At 40.7% G+C, this 16,701-nt stretch overlaps 1 protein-coding gene across 5 annotated transcripts in view; it reads right to left on the reverse strand.

Moving 5' to 3' along the window:
- Positions 1–4,590: 4,590 nt before the first annotated feature.
- The window catches only part of LOC142323195 (Fanconi anemia group J protein-like), a 428,180-nt gene continuing 416,069 nt past the window's right edge, over positions 4,591–16,701 (reverse strand). For all 5 annotated transcript variants that reach the window (XM_075362519.1, XM_075362514.1, XM_075362517.1 and 2 more), the window contains one exon: positions 4,591–5,402. In XM_075362519.1, coding sequence (XP_075218634.1) covers positions 5,328–5,402 — 75 coding nt within the window. In that variant the 3' untranslated portion in view covers positions 4,591–5,327. The remainder of the gene's footprint in view (positions 5,403–16,701) is intronic.

Consider the following 16,701-nt stretch of genomic DNA (forward strand, 5'->3'; position numbering starts at 1 on the left):
CTTATACTATCAAATTTTTATAAAATATACTCACGTATTTAATCTGGTTAGTTTTACATACGATCACTGGCTTTAAAAATTCTTCGTGTACTTTATTTGAAAGTTTTTCAGATAAATCTGAAAAAGAGCTCTGGAAGCATATCAATAAATTCCTTGGAGGTATAAAATACTGATATTGGTAGGGTCTGCCTCCTTTATAGACACATCCACCGTATTATAATAAATTAGAAATATGCTCATCACAACAATATTTAAAACACCGATTTGGTAATAAAGCCAACAAATGTTCTATATTTCTAGGAGTTGTAGTCATGGAAATAAAAAACATTAAAAGTATCAAGGATAGTAAGTAATTGACCAAATGAGGCGAGGTCCAATTTTAACTCAACTTTTTGGCATTTCAAACTGTTTTTTGTACAGTTGCGGCCAAACACACTTTCTAATTAGTATGAAAATTTTGTTATCAAAATTGCTTGATTATGGATGGAACAATATATGTGTAATATTTTTCATAAAATATTTTGTTTCAAAATTGCAGAAAGTACAATTGTTAGAAGAGAGCACTGATCATCAGCACTCATTCAGTCATTTTGCTGGGCGAGTACTCTATTTGATACTAAATTTTGTTGAATATTGTATTCTTTAAATTGAAAAATGAAAAAAAATGGGGTTTTAGTGGAGATATTTCCTTGGCAATCATCAATCAGTGATGTCCAGTTACCTTGGAAACAATATTTATGAAATTGCCAGTACAGCAAAATAATATTTTATAAACCTTCAATAATCAGTTCCACGTTGCAGTTCATTTTTATTTTATTAACTCAGTTTGTTAAATTTCATACAAAATGAGTGAGGTCTGTTAACAAAACTACTAGGACGAGATTTGACAGATTCATTTAAAACACTATGAAAAATAATGCTTTAAAATTTGAAACAGTCTATCATGGATTTTGTAAATTATAATCTGTCAAAGAAAGGCCTAGGTAATCGAAGCTATTTTTTAAGGCATATATAAAAAACCCCTCAAATAAAGTGTCTAAAAATTTTTTAAGGGCAATAAACAAATATGAAACAGAAAAAATAAAAATTTATGATTACTTTATAAAAATCTGATAGTCCATTTGAGGTGTAAATTCTCAAACTTGAACATAAATAGTAATTAATTGGATAATTAAACAATGCTTTATTTTCATCAATATTATGAATATAATTTTGTATATTCTTTACAGGGGAATTAATGAAGATCTGAATAAAGGAAACAGTATTACTATTTTTATTTTGTAGCACTTAGATTGAAATATTATTCTCAATATAGTTATGTTATTTTATAATTACCTTCCGAACAATGAATAACTTTTTTTTATAAAAAGAACAGGATTTTTTAATTAATGTTTTTTCTTAATAAAAGGAATATACTTGATACTTACTTAAGAGTTTCTATTTAAATACAATGTTGAAAATTTGATTTGAATAATTTAACTCTTCCATAACTGTAAATTTAATCATATTAACTTGGGACTGACCTTTTTTCTAATATTCATGTAGATAATTAGTCAAATTAATTTTAAATAATAATAGACATTTAATACAAACAATTATAATATGTTATAAAAAATGAAATAATATTAAAGGACATAACATTATAGTACAGAAGGCCTACTAAGAAATTGTAAATACTCGCATTATAATTGTAAACGCATTAAACCACTCTACTGCAATTGTCTTTTCGTTTGAGGTAGCTGGTTAACTAAAAAAAATTGTTGGTCAGTAATATTTGCAATGAATAAGTTAAAATCTTAAAAATATAAGAAAAGTGTAACAAAATATGATGTTTATCTTGAATGTAATAACTGTTCGGTAATTATTCTTGTAGAGGTTGGTACACCAGAGTTAAAGGCTAATTGGTTTATTGTTATCACTTGCTGCTCCTACTAATGGTAATTTATATTCAAGTTATTGCATTTTGAAATGAAAAAAGACAATCAGTGTTGCCTCCAGTTATGAAGTTTAGGCAGGTTTATGGTTTTTGGAATTTCACTATACCGGTTGTAATTTGGCAACTGGTTTTGTTGTGTTAATGAAACAAATGAAATTCATTTCTAAAATTTTTCTATTTCATTCCCTACCTATTACATATATCCACCTATGACATAATTTAAAATCTACTTTAAAAGATATTATTTTATTTAGTTTGAATAAAACCCACGTTACTACAAACTAATAAGAGGGATTTCTGCTAGGATGAACACCTATCCATTTCCAGATACATGAGTATTTTGGGATCAGTCAACAAAGGGCAGATGGACTCACAGGCTGATTCTAGACCTCCACCTCCAGAGGTGGCTGGACTGCAAGCATGTGGAATCAGGGTATGAGTTGACCCAGTTCCTTACTGGTCACAGGTGCTTTAAAGCATACCTGTGTGCACATTGAGAATCTCTGTGCAATGCAACTATTGTGAGGAGGATGACACTGCAGAACACACAGTGTTTGTGTGTATGATTAGTTCCTGCAGAAGAGGAAAGTATGCTGGAGGGAATTTGGTGTCCATTCCCTGGATAACAATGTGGGGATTATGCTGCCAACCAAACAGATGCAGCCCATGGTGAAGATTATCCATATGAAAATTGAAGATGGCAAAAGTAATGCAGGAATGAGTAAATCCTTCTGATTCTCCCTGGTGGCTGTGTTCATATTAAAACAGGCTGCAAGGTGGAGGTAAAAAAAAGATACAAGAATATTTGCAGACAGTCAATGACCGAAATCATATCATAAAAATTAAATTTGAGGGAATTGCATTTCTAGGGGAAAACATTTGTGGACATCAATGCAGATCTCTGCATAGATAAATTTAATTTTCTTAGCTGATGAACATTATAAGCATAAGCCCAAAACTTAGTAAAAATACTTTGACGGGAAAGATACAGCCAACCAATAATAATTTCTGGAAATTTCATAATTATTTTAAGAATTATGAGATAAAGAGCAGGCCAGTCATTTACTATTAAAGGTAAATTCATAATATCTTTGTTGTTTCATACCAAAATATCAAATGATACAATTTTTTTCTATAGAAACTGAAATAAAATTATTCTGTGGTACAGGGGATAGTTGTTTATCAACATCTTGTGTAGCTTTTTTAGACACTTTTAACTATCAAAATCCAATAAGTTTATGACAAAATTGTATAAAAATAGATAAAAATGAATAGGTAGCCAACCGATGAGAATTTGTGGTAAAACTATCAATCATTTTACATAAATATGTCAAAGCAAATCAGCCAGTCAGGAGTCGAGGCTAATCTTTCTGTTTTTGGATTCTGTCTTTTTGTTTAGTTTCACGCTTAAAAAAGTTATTACTTTTTACAAAATGTAATTAAATGTGATAAAAATTATATAAATATAAAATGTTTTTTATATTTATATAATATAAAAGCTAAAATATTATTCATAACAAATCATAAACTTACAAAATAAACAAACTGACAAGTCATTCAAAGTAATTTCCTGATCATCCTCTCTTCAACATGGTTTTAATGATTAGAAATACTTCTGGTTGTATTTTTCATCAGGTACCTGATTTTTCAGTGTATCCTGGTACCTCTTAAATCTCCTTTAGTGTGCCAAATTTTTCCTTTTGATTATCATTTTCAACCTGAGAGAAAAAATCAAAGAAGCTAGATAGGATGCATAATTAGGTGTGATGACAGTCAAATTTTTTTGAGTTACCGCACACACTGATTTATTTTTATTTAATTGTGAGTAGATGCAGCATAAATCTTGGTATAAGAAGGCCAATCCGAGTTCTTTCAACAAAATTTGCTGGCCAGTTCTGCATGACAAACCTTCACAAATATTGTGTATTGTTTCACAGAATTTGGTAATATTTGTATCTGTGATTGCAGTTGAAGGGCACCAAAAATCAAAAAAAAACATTCATCTCCAATAAGTGTTCTGCAATTTTTGAATCACCTCAAGTATTTGTAGGTTTGACTCTGACACATAGCTTCAACACCAAAAACTTGTTTCAATGTCTTTGCCAGTGTCTTCCTGAGTTTGAAACAAAATTTAATATAAAATGTTTGCTGTTCCAAATTCACCGTGCTGGCAAACATAAAACACCATTAACTAAATTCATAAAAACACAAACTGTTATCAAATATAGTCATGGTAAGGGTTTGATTTGTTCCTTGATAAAATGAGGGGAGACACTTAGCAGCATAATTCTACACTACACTCTTTTTGAGTAGAACATTTCTATTTTAAGAATTTCTGGGGAGCACTTTTATTCTGTTATTTATTTGAAATAAATTATTTTGTAACAGGGGAAGTTGCCTTATTATCTTACATTATCATAGCCTTATTGTCTATAATTTTAGTAGTTAAAATTCAATTAATTCATTTAAAAACAGTAGATTAAAATAAAGGCACAGAGGACTAATAAAATACAGTTAAAAAAACTTGAAAAATAAAAATGATACTAATATTTCTACAGCATATAGGTAAAAAATTCTGCCAATCAGTCTACAAAAAATTATTTAAACCAACAGATCCTTTGCATGAGTAGAAATTAATAAAAATCATTGAAACAAGTAAACAGTTTTATTCAAGTAAAAAAAAAAACTGTAAAGGCTAAACAATTATAATGGTAAATTTACTCAAACAAATTTAAAGCTAATTTTGTCATAGAATTTAGTTATTTATTTATCAGTATTAAGATGAATAAAATTTAAACATACTTAACAATAGTTACAATTAATTTATTTTCTTACACTTTAAGGTTGTGTTTCTTAGCAGATTTTAATTGCATTCAATTTATTTTTGTATTAATTTCTAGATATTCTGAAATTAAAAAAAAGTAATTATATGCAAAACTGTAATAGCTATAGAAGTAACCAATTAGTTTGATTCAAGTAACAGAACAATAATTTAATTTTTATTTCCTATCTCTCCTGTCAAACATCTTTTTAATGTAAAGTTAGTAATAAAGTAACTAATAAATTTAACTAGAGTTAAATCACAGATCATGGTCACTGTCTGTATGAGTGAAAAATGAAAATGACAGCAGTACTGAATAAACTTATTGCTGATTAAGTTCTTTGTTTCAGTTTGTTTATATATATATGTGTGTGTGTGTGTGTGTACATGCTATAATTATAATGGTAGGATGAATAAGTATATTTATTTAAAAGCTTACAAGGATAATTTTGCTAGCACAAAATGTCAGCAAAATAAAAAATATTTTTGTTCTTTTATAGTTAATAAACAATACTATAAATAAGTATTTATAACACTATTAGTGGTTGATTAAGTTTAAAAAAAAATCAGTTAACTCTGTAATTTCTCTGTACAATATTTCTGAAGAGCAGATGTCAACAAATTTGATGGGATACTGTGCTGCATCTGAAAAATAAATAATTTCAATCTGTTAGTACTATAAAATATTTTCACCATCTTATAACATAATGATAAAATATAACTATAATATTACTATTTTGGCATTAAGATATTAGCAATTAGTACTTCCAAGGTGCTAACCTCTTTAGAAAGGAAAGTAAATAATAAACAGTATTTAATTATTCATAGATACATTTTTCTACCTATGAAAAAAAATGAAATTAATAATATATTTTTGTTCATCATAATTTTTAAGCTAATAGTACTGATGATTATTGTTTTAATGGATGTATGATTTTTGATGTTCCTACTGTAATTACATTAAATAAATGAAAATTATAGTTACAGTTGGATTTCAAGAATAAGAAGTTATCAAATAGTAACCTTAGCCTACAGCATTTTATGTTTGTCACGACAGAAGACAGAGTCCCAGGTAGTTTTACAAGCAGAGTTACCAAATCTACTGCTAGCTATTAGAAAGTGCTTCAAGTTAAGTCAGGCAGATGCAATTCTCATAATGAGGTTTGATAAAAAAAAATATGCAGAATTTTACTTTTTATCAAAAAATCTTGATTTATTCATCAATATTGAATTTGTCACCTTCAACGTACTCCTTTTCGGATATAACACATTTGTGTCAGTGTTTTTTCCAATCTTTGAAGCACCTCTGGAATGCAATTTCCAGTATGGTGTTTAGATCCTTAGCGATTCTGTCTTTAGCTCTTCAATGTTGACAAAACGTCATCTTTCATGGCTCTTTTCAGCTTGGGGAATACAAAGAAGTTACAGGGGCCATATCTGGCAAATACGGAGACTGAGGCATGGTAATGGTGTTGTTTTTGGACAAAGATTCATGAAAAAGCAGTGTGAAGTACAAGCAAGTGCATTATCATGGTAGAATTGCTATAAATTGTTTCACCACAAATCCTGGTATTTTCTTCAGATTGCTTCACGTAAACGGCATAGTACTTCCAGGTAGTAATTCTTATTGACTCTTTGATAGTGATTCAGTGATTGTCCATAATCATTTTCTTCACTTTTTTGACGTTGTCATCAATTGATGTGCTGAGACGTCCAGGGCATTCATCATCTTCAACATCTTCATGGCCTTCTTGGAAACATTTATACCACTTATAACAATTGTTTTATTCAAAGAAGAATCATCAAAGCAATATTCAACATTTCCAAAGTGGTGCTGCATTTCATTCCATTCATAAAGCAAAATTTAATGCAAATTCTTTATTCCATTTTTCCATAGTTTATTTTTTTGTCGGTGTTGTGGAGAAATACTATTTACATACCCCCCCACAAGTAGGGCATGTCGGACTCTCACGGGTTCGGCTAGATGTTATTTAGAGCCTATGTGTGCCTGCACCCTACTGACTAAAACTCCTAGTTCACCATTCCTCCCAACCTGAGGTCACATCAGCAATTAAGCATAGCATGACCACGATGGGTCAAGAGTCCCCGTGCCTCATCACCACCGCCCATCCGCATAAGCATAGATGAACGATGGCTCCACAGAGGGCTGTCCATCACCCCTTTGCTCTCCAGTCTAGTACTTCACCTGGTCTCAGGAATTTTTTATTGCATCATTTCCAGATTTCAGTCTTCTCCAATCCTAAATCTTCCCCAGGATCGCTGATCACTCATAAGAGACAGCTCACCTCAGCAAGCTGTCCCCCTCCCTATGAGAGCTACTTGCCCTTCCCCTATCAGCTAACTCATGATGCACTTCATGCCCGTGATGTTCCACCACTATCATCTCTATTCTTCTGCTGAAGTATTTTTGTCACAAAACTAGATACCACTCCATATTTACTTTTTTCTGATAACATACATTGTATAATATTATCTACATCTAGGTGGCCTGTCACATATTGGCACCGGTCTCAATCTTATACCCTCTCTCACAATCAAAGACTTCATGCTGTGGAGAGCCATACTTCCAACAGTAGGGGCAGTTTGCGTCACTAGCTCTTCTGCGCTCGTTTAAATATGACCGGAATACCTCGTGGCTGGTTAGGAACTGGGTTAATCAGAAATTAAGCTCACCAAATTCTCGAATGACCCAAGGTTCAATCTGCTGAATCAGGCGATACATCCATCTGCCTGTAACACTTCCGTCCCATCTGTTTTGCCACTGGTGAATCATTTCCATGTATGCTGAATATTTGTGTTCACCTCTCATTATTTTTATTCTCATTTCCGCCAACTGTTGCAATGGAGGCAAAACAGAAACCACTAATATCGCTTCAGTTGACACTGATGAGTAGCGGACGCCATCCAAATAGTCGCCCTCCTTTTAAACCCTAAAGGGCACATCTGTTCCTGTCTATCTCGAGGGCTCTCCCCCAGACCGATATACCATATAAAATAATGGAATTAACAACATGGCCTTCCTCCTAGATGCCCTAGGCCCTGTGATACTGCTCAATACCCAACTCAAGTTCTTTGTCACCTGTCCAGCCCGGACACTTGTCTCCCTCGCATGGACCGAGAAGGTTCGTCTATGGTCCAATCAAATGCCCAAATGCTTTGCCGCTGTGACCAATTGGATACTTCCTTCGACAACAATCGGAATATCTGTCAGAACCCTTCTTCCTCCTTCCAGTACCACATATTTCGTCTTCTCATAGTTCAAGGAAAGTCCTTTATTGACCATCCATTCACATATCAACCTTATGGCTTATTTTGCTGCCATGGCCACTTGTTTTTCAATCTTCGCCGACATTACTAACACCAGGTCGTCGGCGAAGGCCAACAGTACGACCCCTTCCAAAAATTCCAATTGAAGGACCCCCATCATACACTAACTTCCAGAAGGTGGGGCCCATAACAGAGCCCTGCGGCACCCCACTTATGGCCCTACATCTTACCTGCGAGTTCTCCAAATAATATGTGAGGTATCTATCCTCTAGAAATCTTTGTATCATCCGTCTCAGATAATCGTCAATCCCTCTCTCCCTGAGGGTACAGAAAATAGCGTCCCAACGCTATTTTCTGTACCCTCAGGGAGCATTTCGAATTGGTTTGTCTGGCATTTCTCCCACCACCACCCCATTCGGTTGCCCTAAAGCATAAGACTGAATGGCCGTGTCACAAACGGCTACTGTGCCTCAAAATGGTTTAGAGACTAATATCCTAATTAGCTCCTACAGCTTACCTAACTGCGTGAGCGGAATAAGCGTAGTGCCATACATCACTCGTTTGCGTGTCCCACCGCTCACTTGCCACATATTACTAAAATGGGTAGGCGCACTCCGTCTACATACTAAAATATATGAGTTGTCAATAAATTAAAATTTTTTCCGTGAAGGACAGCAATTTACTACCACGCTTAGGTCTCTGAATGCCAGCAAGTACCTGTCAAAATATGATAGCGCTTGAAGCTGTATTTGACCAATAGCCAACCATTTCTCAAGGGTAGCTTCCTACAGCAAGCAGTAGGAATCTTATATCCCTTAAACTAATGATGCAACAAAGCAACCACATCAAGGAACTCCCACACGGTCCGATAATGCGGCTCACGCCACATTGACTCGCCGCTTATGAGTGGCCAATTTCTCCATGACCATTAAGTTCCAAGGTGGTCTGGCCCCCAAAGAGCTGGGCAGTCAAAAATCATGTGTTCGTTCAACTGCACCTCCGCGCAGATGCACAGCTCATCAGCTGCCAGGTGGTACCGAAATAAATATTAGTTAAAATTCGCGTGGTTGTAGAGCACATCGGCTCCATTTGCTCTTAAAAACGAACTAGAGGCGTACCATCCCCCAAGTCATGTATAAATCTGTACAAGGACGTATCCTTAGTCGTGTCGTGCCATTCCTGCTGCCATGCTTCCATCGCGAGGCTGTAAAGCATCCTCTGCAGGCGGGAGATGAGCAACTGTCAGAAAATTAAAACCGGTGCATAGCGATAACCGGTCTGCTCCGGCCCGGCTCGAAACCGCATCCCAAATACCTCGGCCTCCCTGCCTCTTCGCAATTTCCACATGGCCACCCGAACTTTCACCATTAAATCGATTGGGAGAGACTTTCCCAACACAGTGGTAGCCTCGTAGGAGGTTGTTTTAAAAACACCAGTGTATACAATTAAGGCTCTGCGCTGGGAACTTCTTAAATTTTGAATAAGTTCTCGATTTCTTTCCAACCTATGCGCTCAAACGGACGCAGCATAAGAGGTCATACTTTCGAAGACACCTCGGTACACCATGTAAAAATGACGGCCCGACAGCCCATAATCCTTCCGAGCAACCCTCTTAAGCTTGTGCATCACAGAAACGGCAAACGGCTGCTTGCCTAATGTGGTTGCTAAACAGCAACTTCTCATAAAAAAAACAAAAAAAAACACCTATATACTTATGAACTCTAACTCGGCTGATTACACAGCCTTTATACTTAATATGGAGGTTACGGCTGTATGATAATTTGTCTGCACCCTTGAGAAGCATAAACTTCATCTTGGGCACAGAAATCTTTACATTTTGAATGTTCATCATCTACAGTATTTCCCCCACTACCTTCTTCAGCAGTATCCTAATAATTTCTATGGGAAGTCCATCCGGCCCCTGGCTTTTATGCAATCGTATCCTTCTTCCGGCCTTGACAAGCTCATGGGGCTTAAAGCACTTAATATCACCGGCTACTATCTCATCTCGGAAGGGGTTCTCGTACTGAGGGAACAATTCCCTAACTTGCTTTTACTTGATCTTCAGTCAGGGCAGGCAGTCTTCTGCCCAGTCTTCCAGTAACTATTCTGAAACCGCTGCTCCACAAGTCTCGGTGTACGTCATTACATAGGTCCTTCCAGCATCTCTGCTTGACCTTTTTAATCGCTGTTTTTAATTCATATTTAATCCCTATATATCTCTGTCTTGCTGCCTCTCTTATTTTCGAGTCGTTTCTTCTACCTGCTCTTTGATACACTCTACGTGCCACCCACACTTTCTTCCTGAGGTTCCCTATCTCCTCATTTCATCATTCCATTTGCTTCTCGGCCTCCGGCTCCCTGCTGTAAAACTTGTATTTACTGTTACCCAGTAGCAATAAATTGCTTTCTACAAGTGCAGCGTGCCTACGTTCACATCGTCGGGGCTGACAACGATCAGTGGCTGTCAGTCAACCTGCGCTGCTGTCGAGTTGGGCTACACAGCCGCATAGTGTGTTGCAGTAGTGCCACTGTCGGCTAAGTAAGGACGTTTCCTTTGTTGCATCGTGTCCCCATTTCATAGGTTCGTGAGGCCAAAGAATTTTTTTAGATCCTCTGACAGGTTCGGGAACCGATTCGCTTCGATCTCGCCGGTGGTCTGCATTAGGAGCTTTAAGCTTTGAACTTCTCGAGCGGGTTGTGAGAGAACGGACGGCGTTGCTCGGGAATGAAATTGTGAACGCTCACCTGGTGTTGTGATAGGTGATAGATCCATTCAGGCTGTTAACGTAGTACCTGGCGTTACAGTCGGTGCTTGTTCTGTTAAGCGCTTATGGAGCAATCCGGAGGAGGTTGCCTGGACTTGGTCGGTTTAGCCAAGGACATGGTGGCCGGCAAACCCTTCAAGGCGAGAAGGTCGCTCGCCAGGTCTCCGCCAAGGCCCCGGTCCTCCGAGAAGGAGGTCTTGGAGGTCTCCACGAGGGTAGTGGAACGTCCTCGTGCATCGGCGGACTGTGCACAAACTCCTGTCGAAGTCTCAGTGTCGTGCTCTGCGGGGAAGACTTTGGTTGGAACCGTGCAGGGAGACCTAGTCTCTGGAGGGGGCAGCCAGTCTGAAAGGCATCTCCTGGTGAAGTCGAAGGTGATGAAAGACAGTGGCGCGGTGATTAGCCCTAAGCCGGAGACCTCTAAGGCGAAGCCTTCCTTAGGGAGGTCTAGCTCTGAAGCTGATGGTTTGGGGAGGATCGAGGAGATGCAATCCGCATGCACTAAATTCTCCTCAAAGAAGGAGTCACGGATTTTGGTGGAGGGTTGGCAGTTAGTCGACCCTATCTATCCGAATGTAGTCGTTTGGTTGCCAAGTTGGCTTTAAGCTGTGAAAGCCTCCAGAACGCCAACCGGGCCCTTGATACAGTTGTGTCAAAGCCCTGGTTAAGTTGACCAGGTGGTGGAGGGAGTCAATGGGTTTCAACCGGTGATGGCTGAAACTCTTGGCGAGCTCGAAAAAAGTATTAACGGGTCGAGGAGAAGGTTAAAAAGCCTTCCACCGCTGCCAGCCCAGGTACCGACTGTCAAAATTAAGATGGCCAATGTCAAGCTGGTTCCCATTAAACCTGGTCCGGGGGCTTCGTCAGTCATTACAGAGCTAACCCTGAAAAAAGTCCTGGATTCGAAGAAAGAAAGTTTACAATTTTCCCGGGTCATGAAAACAAGGGACAATGGCTTCGTGCTGGAGGTAGTAAATAAGCAGCAGGCAAAGCGGCTGCTGGAGGGCGACGTTTTGAAAGAGAACGAGCTGAAGGTTCAGTTGCTGGCCAAGCGGCGGCCACAAATATTGATATATGATTTGCCAAGGGCAACGAGGGCAGAAGAGCCCGAAATCCTGAAGCGAATGCATAACCAAAATCCAGCGTTGGATATGGCTGCCAAGAACTTCCTCAAGGGAACCAGGGTGGTCCGGCAGTTGAAGCGGAAAGAGGCCTCAAAGAGCCACTGGGTGGTTGAGACCTAGCCTAAGATCCGACAGGTGTTGGTGGCCGGTAGTTCCTTGAGTGGACCTCATGCAGGGTCGTTGAACATACAGAAGTACCCCAGTGTTTCAAATGTCAAGGCTTTGGTCACACCTCTCTCTCCTGTAGAGCACAGTCAGAGATGTGTGGTCATTGTACACTTGCAGGGCACAAGGGAGTTAATTGCCCTAATTAGACCGCGTCTGCAAAGTGCGCTCCTTGTGCATTTGTGTAAGGCATTGATGCCGGACAACGGGTCGGGGGCAAACAATGCAGGTCGCACAACATAGCTCGGGCAAAGATTGTTCATAATACGGCGTATGGCGACGCCTGAATTGGGGGAAGCTTTCGAGGACGGTTGTCACCATATTGAACGCTTGTGCCTGGGGCAGTTAAACTTGCACCATTCCCGGGCGGCCACCAATGAAGCCATGAGGATTCTTGAGAAGTACGACCTGTGGTCCTCTTGGTCCAGGAGTCGTACACGGTCGGGGATAGGGTGGTCGGCGGCTTCCACGGGCTTAATGTTTTTAATTTTCGTGGGAATTTTCTTTGGGTGTCTTCTGGATGCCTCAGTTTTCTGACGAGCAATTCACCGTCGTGCAAGTCGCAAGGGATACGCTCGATGTTGTACTGGTGTCGGGATACTTCCAGCTTGGTTGGAGTATCGATGACTTGTTGGCGAAGTTAGGGCAGATTCTGGATGGTCTTCCTGGCATCAGAGTGCTGGTTGCTCTGGAAGCTAACGCCAAGTTTTCCGCCTGGGGTTCACCACTCACTGACCCCAGTGGCGCTCCGGCTGATCTTCAAGTCACTTGACTTAGATAGAGCTGCCGTGAAATCGTATCGATCAATAACGCTTCTTCCAGTGCTCGGAAAAGTGCTCGAGAAACTGATTTCCAGTCGCTTTGATTAGCTCTTCCGGACTCGTGGGTCGATCAGTGTTCGGCAATTTGGTTTAGGCGCGGTGTTGCAACGGCGGATGCGATTAACTTCGTTATGACGAAAGTTAGGACTAGTCGGTATAGAATGATACTCGGTATCAGTCTAGACATAAAGGGAGCGTTCGACAATGCCTGGTGGCCGTCCATCCTGGATGGTCTGATGTGTATTGGATGTCCGCGGGACATATATAAGCTGATCGTTGACTACTTTCGGAGTAGAGAAGTTCGGCTAACTACCGGAGGTGAGATGCTGGCGCAAGAGCCAACGAAGCGCTGTCCGCAGGGGTCTGTCCTCGGTCCAATATTTTGGAATATCATCATCAACAAGTTGTTAAATTCAGATCGGTGAGGGATGCACGAGCATTACTAATGCGGATGATATATTGGTGCTTGTGGAAGGCGATACGAGAGCCGAAATAGAGGCCAGGGCATGTACTACCCTAGACGTAATCTCTAACTGGGGCTACGAGGCTAAATTCCAGTTTTCACCGGAGAAAAGTAAAATTATTAGCCTGAAGAAAACAAGATCCCTTTCGGTGCGCCGGAATGTTAGGATAGACGGAGTTCTGTTACTCTATGCCGAGAAGATAAAGCGCCTAGGTGTCTGGATTGGGGTGGAATGTAGTTTCTCCCTTAATGTAGACTACCTATGTGACAACGCGCTCGGTTCCTTGGTTAAATTGAAAAGTGTGTGCAATAGGGAGTGGAGCCTGGGCGTCCTTGCGTGCTGGGTGATATATCGCACAGTATTCGAGGCGATACTGACCTACGCGTCACACAGCTGGAGTGACCTAGCAAAGAAACGGGGTTTTCGAGAGAAATTATTACAAACTCAGCGCCTTGCTCTCATTACCGTTTGCAAGTCATATAAGATGAGTTCGGCGGCAGCATTGCCAGTTCTTTCGGGGGTAATCCCAACAGATTTACTCGTGGTTGAACGTGCGGAAATTTATAGGCGGGTTAAAAACGGTGAGGATAAGCGCTCAGTTCGGAAAAAAGAGCGAGAGCTAACGTTACAAAATTAGCAGGCTCGATGAGACACCGCGACCACCGGTCGGGTAACTTACGATTTTTTCCCTCATGTGGCAGAGCGGATGAAGTTAAAGTGGCAGGATTGGGATCATTATACCTCCCAATTCCTGACCGGCCACGGTAACTTTAATAAGACATTGTTCGACCTCGGTCTCAAAGAGAGCCCACTCTGCGATGAGTGCGGGATTGATGAATCGAGTTCCCACGTACTGTTTGACTGTGCGAGGCACGAGGTGATTCGGGATATTTCGCTTGGTAGATATCGTGATATAAGAGTAACTTTTGGACAGCCCGTGAAATGGTGGGCAGTAAGGCAGCGTGTAGGATCTTCACCGAGTTCGTACACGAATTGGGTGTTCTGCGCGGTTGAGGGGCAACCCTGGTCTGTCTTATCTTAGGTTAAGTCTAGTTTGTAGTTAGATTTAAGTCTTAGTTTTAGTGTTAGCACGATCGCTAAGGCACGCAGGTGACAGGACTGCTCGAAGTGATCAACAGGTAGGGTTGCCAACGCTAAAAGAGGATTCTGGCTTTGGACGCTGAGGTGGTATAAACGTCCACGCGGCACACGAACAAATACACTAGCGAACATACACAACATCGGATTAGTTTGCTAGTCCGAAGACATATCCGTGTGGCTGAAAACACACTCTTCCACAAGCCGAACCACGACAAAAAAAATTACATACAATATACGCCTAAAATACTCTTAAAAACGGCTTGGTTACACTTACACAAATTTTTCTTTCTTACTTTTTACTTTCTGTTTCCTTCCTATCTGGGATCGAAGCTATACGCGCTCGTTCTTGAACGGGCTTGGCTAGTTAGGAGCCCCTGTGGAAGTTTTTCCAAGTTTTTGGTCATGCGGAGAGGTACCTCCACGTGGTCTCCGCTGGGCAACAGCGTCTCCCTTCTTAGAGTAAATGTAGGGTTCTGTCCTTGATTTGTTGAGTTCGGCTAGCTATCTTTCTTAGCTAATGAATGAAGTAAATGTAACTTCATTCGTTTTTTGCGGCGAGGTATTAAAACTCGCATCTTTTTTTGAGACGACGGCTAAACTTTGATGAAGCATGACCAACGAATTTCCAGTGGCGAATTTCCAACGCGGGAGATGAGTCTCGTACTCAGGTACCCGGGGATCGTGGGTGCGCACCGGATCGTAGACTATGACTCCAGAGGCGCTGGTCTTACACAGTCCGTTGAAGCCAGGAACCTCTACTTGCTTAACGATACAGAACAACCGTCGACTTTCTCTTCCGAACTGGGAGAATACATCGACGTCACCTTTGTGACGGACGATCTGCTTAGGTGTACAAGTAGTTGGACTGTCTGGCCCGAGGCCAGTGTTAGTGATCATAGGCTTATAAGCTATGAGATCGCTTACGGTGGCGGTCCAAGAGCTTCAGATTCGGGACGCTATAAGCTAAGGGGCCTGGTTCAGGGCCGACTGCGGCACGAGTGTGCGGCTGCCTTACAGGGATTGGAATGGAGCATGGAGCACAGGAAGAAGGTGGAACTGATGGCTGAGCAATTCGGCCGGGCCATCAAGACTGGCTCTGATAGGGTCCTACGGCGGCCTCGGCCAATGGACGGACCCTTAGGTAGTGGCCAGTCCGCTGATCGGAGAGTGCCTGCAGCCGTCTGTTAAACGCAGGCAGAAACCTGAGAAGTGTTGGTCCTCTGACCTTAGCGGGCTGCGCACAAGAGTTAGGTCCACTAGGAAAAGATGCCAGTGTCGCCCCCTAACGTGTATTATTGTTGATGACGTGCGCGCTGAGGGTCTGCGGATCTACCGGCGCGCCCATAATGAGTATGTTTATGCCATTAAGGAAGCCAAACTCAAGTTTTGACAAGACTCCATGCGCGAGTTGCAACGTAACCCCTGGCAGCTCGCGAAGTCATGTTACCGGCCAAAGCCATTACACGTGCTGTCCAGTGTTCGATGTGGGTTTAGTGGACGTAATCATACTTTAACATCTTTGGCGACTTACCACGCGTTCCTGGATATTATATTTCCAGATGCTCCGGAGGGTAAAGCAGAAGTCGGCGTTAGGGCGGGTGAGACACCATTCCCTGGCGTACGGACTGTAGAACCCATAGATATAGACCGAGTGGTTTCTCGAATGGCACTGAGAAAGGTACCGGGGATTGACCAACTTGACCCGGATATTTACTATCATCTGCTGCCTGTGATAAGAGAGCCGCTTAGAAGACTGTTCTCGGGGTGCCTAAGCTGGGGTTGCTTTCCAACTTGTTGGAAGGTGGCTTTGGTGAGGGTGCTCTTAAAATCAGGAAGTGATCCGAGTGAGGTCAGCAGTTATCAGCCTCTTGCCGGTAATCGGCAAGTTGCTTGAAAGGCTGGTTGTGGGAAGGTTCTAGGGAGACATTGATATAAACTCACTTCTAAATCGAGGCCAGTATGGTTTCATGAAAGGGATTGGTACCAAGGATTGCATCTTAAATGCTTTTGCCGAGATGGAAGGCGTCGACTGTATATATGTTTTGGCAATTTTTATTGACATAGAGGCAGCATTTCCTTCCTTGTGTTGGAGTTCTGTCCTCTACGAGATGGAACGCCGCAATGTTTACGTAGTCCTGCAGGCCATAGTACGTGACGTTTGATCGCACGGCTCTGTTTAAGGATGCGCACCTAGTTGTGGAAACGTCTGTCAT

The sequence above is a fragment of the Lycorma delicatula genome, chromosome 4 (genome assembly GCF_047948215.1).
Source record: "Lycorma delicatula isolate Av1 chromosome 4, ASM4794821v1, whole genome shotgun sequence".
NCBI classification, from domain to species: Eukaryota; Metazoa; Arthropoda; class Insecta; order Hemiptera; family Fulgoridae; genus Lycorma; species Lycorma delicatula.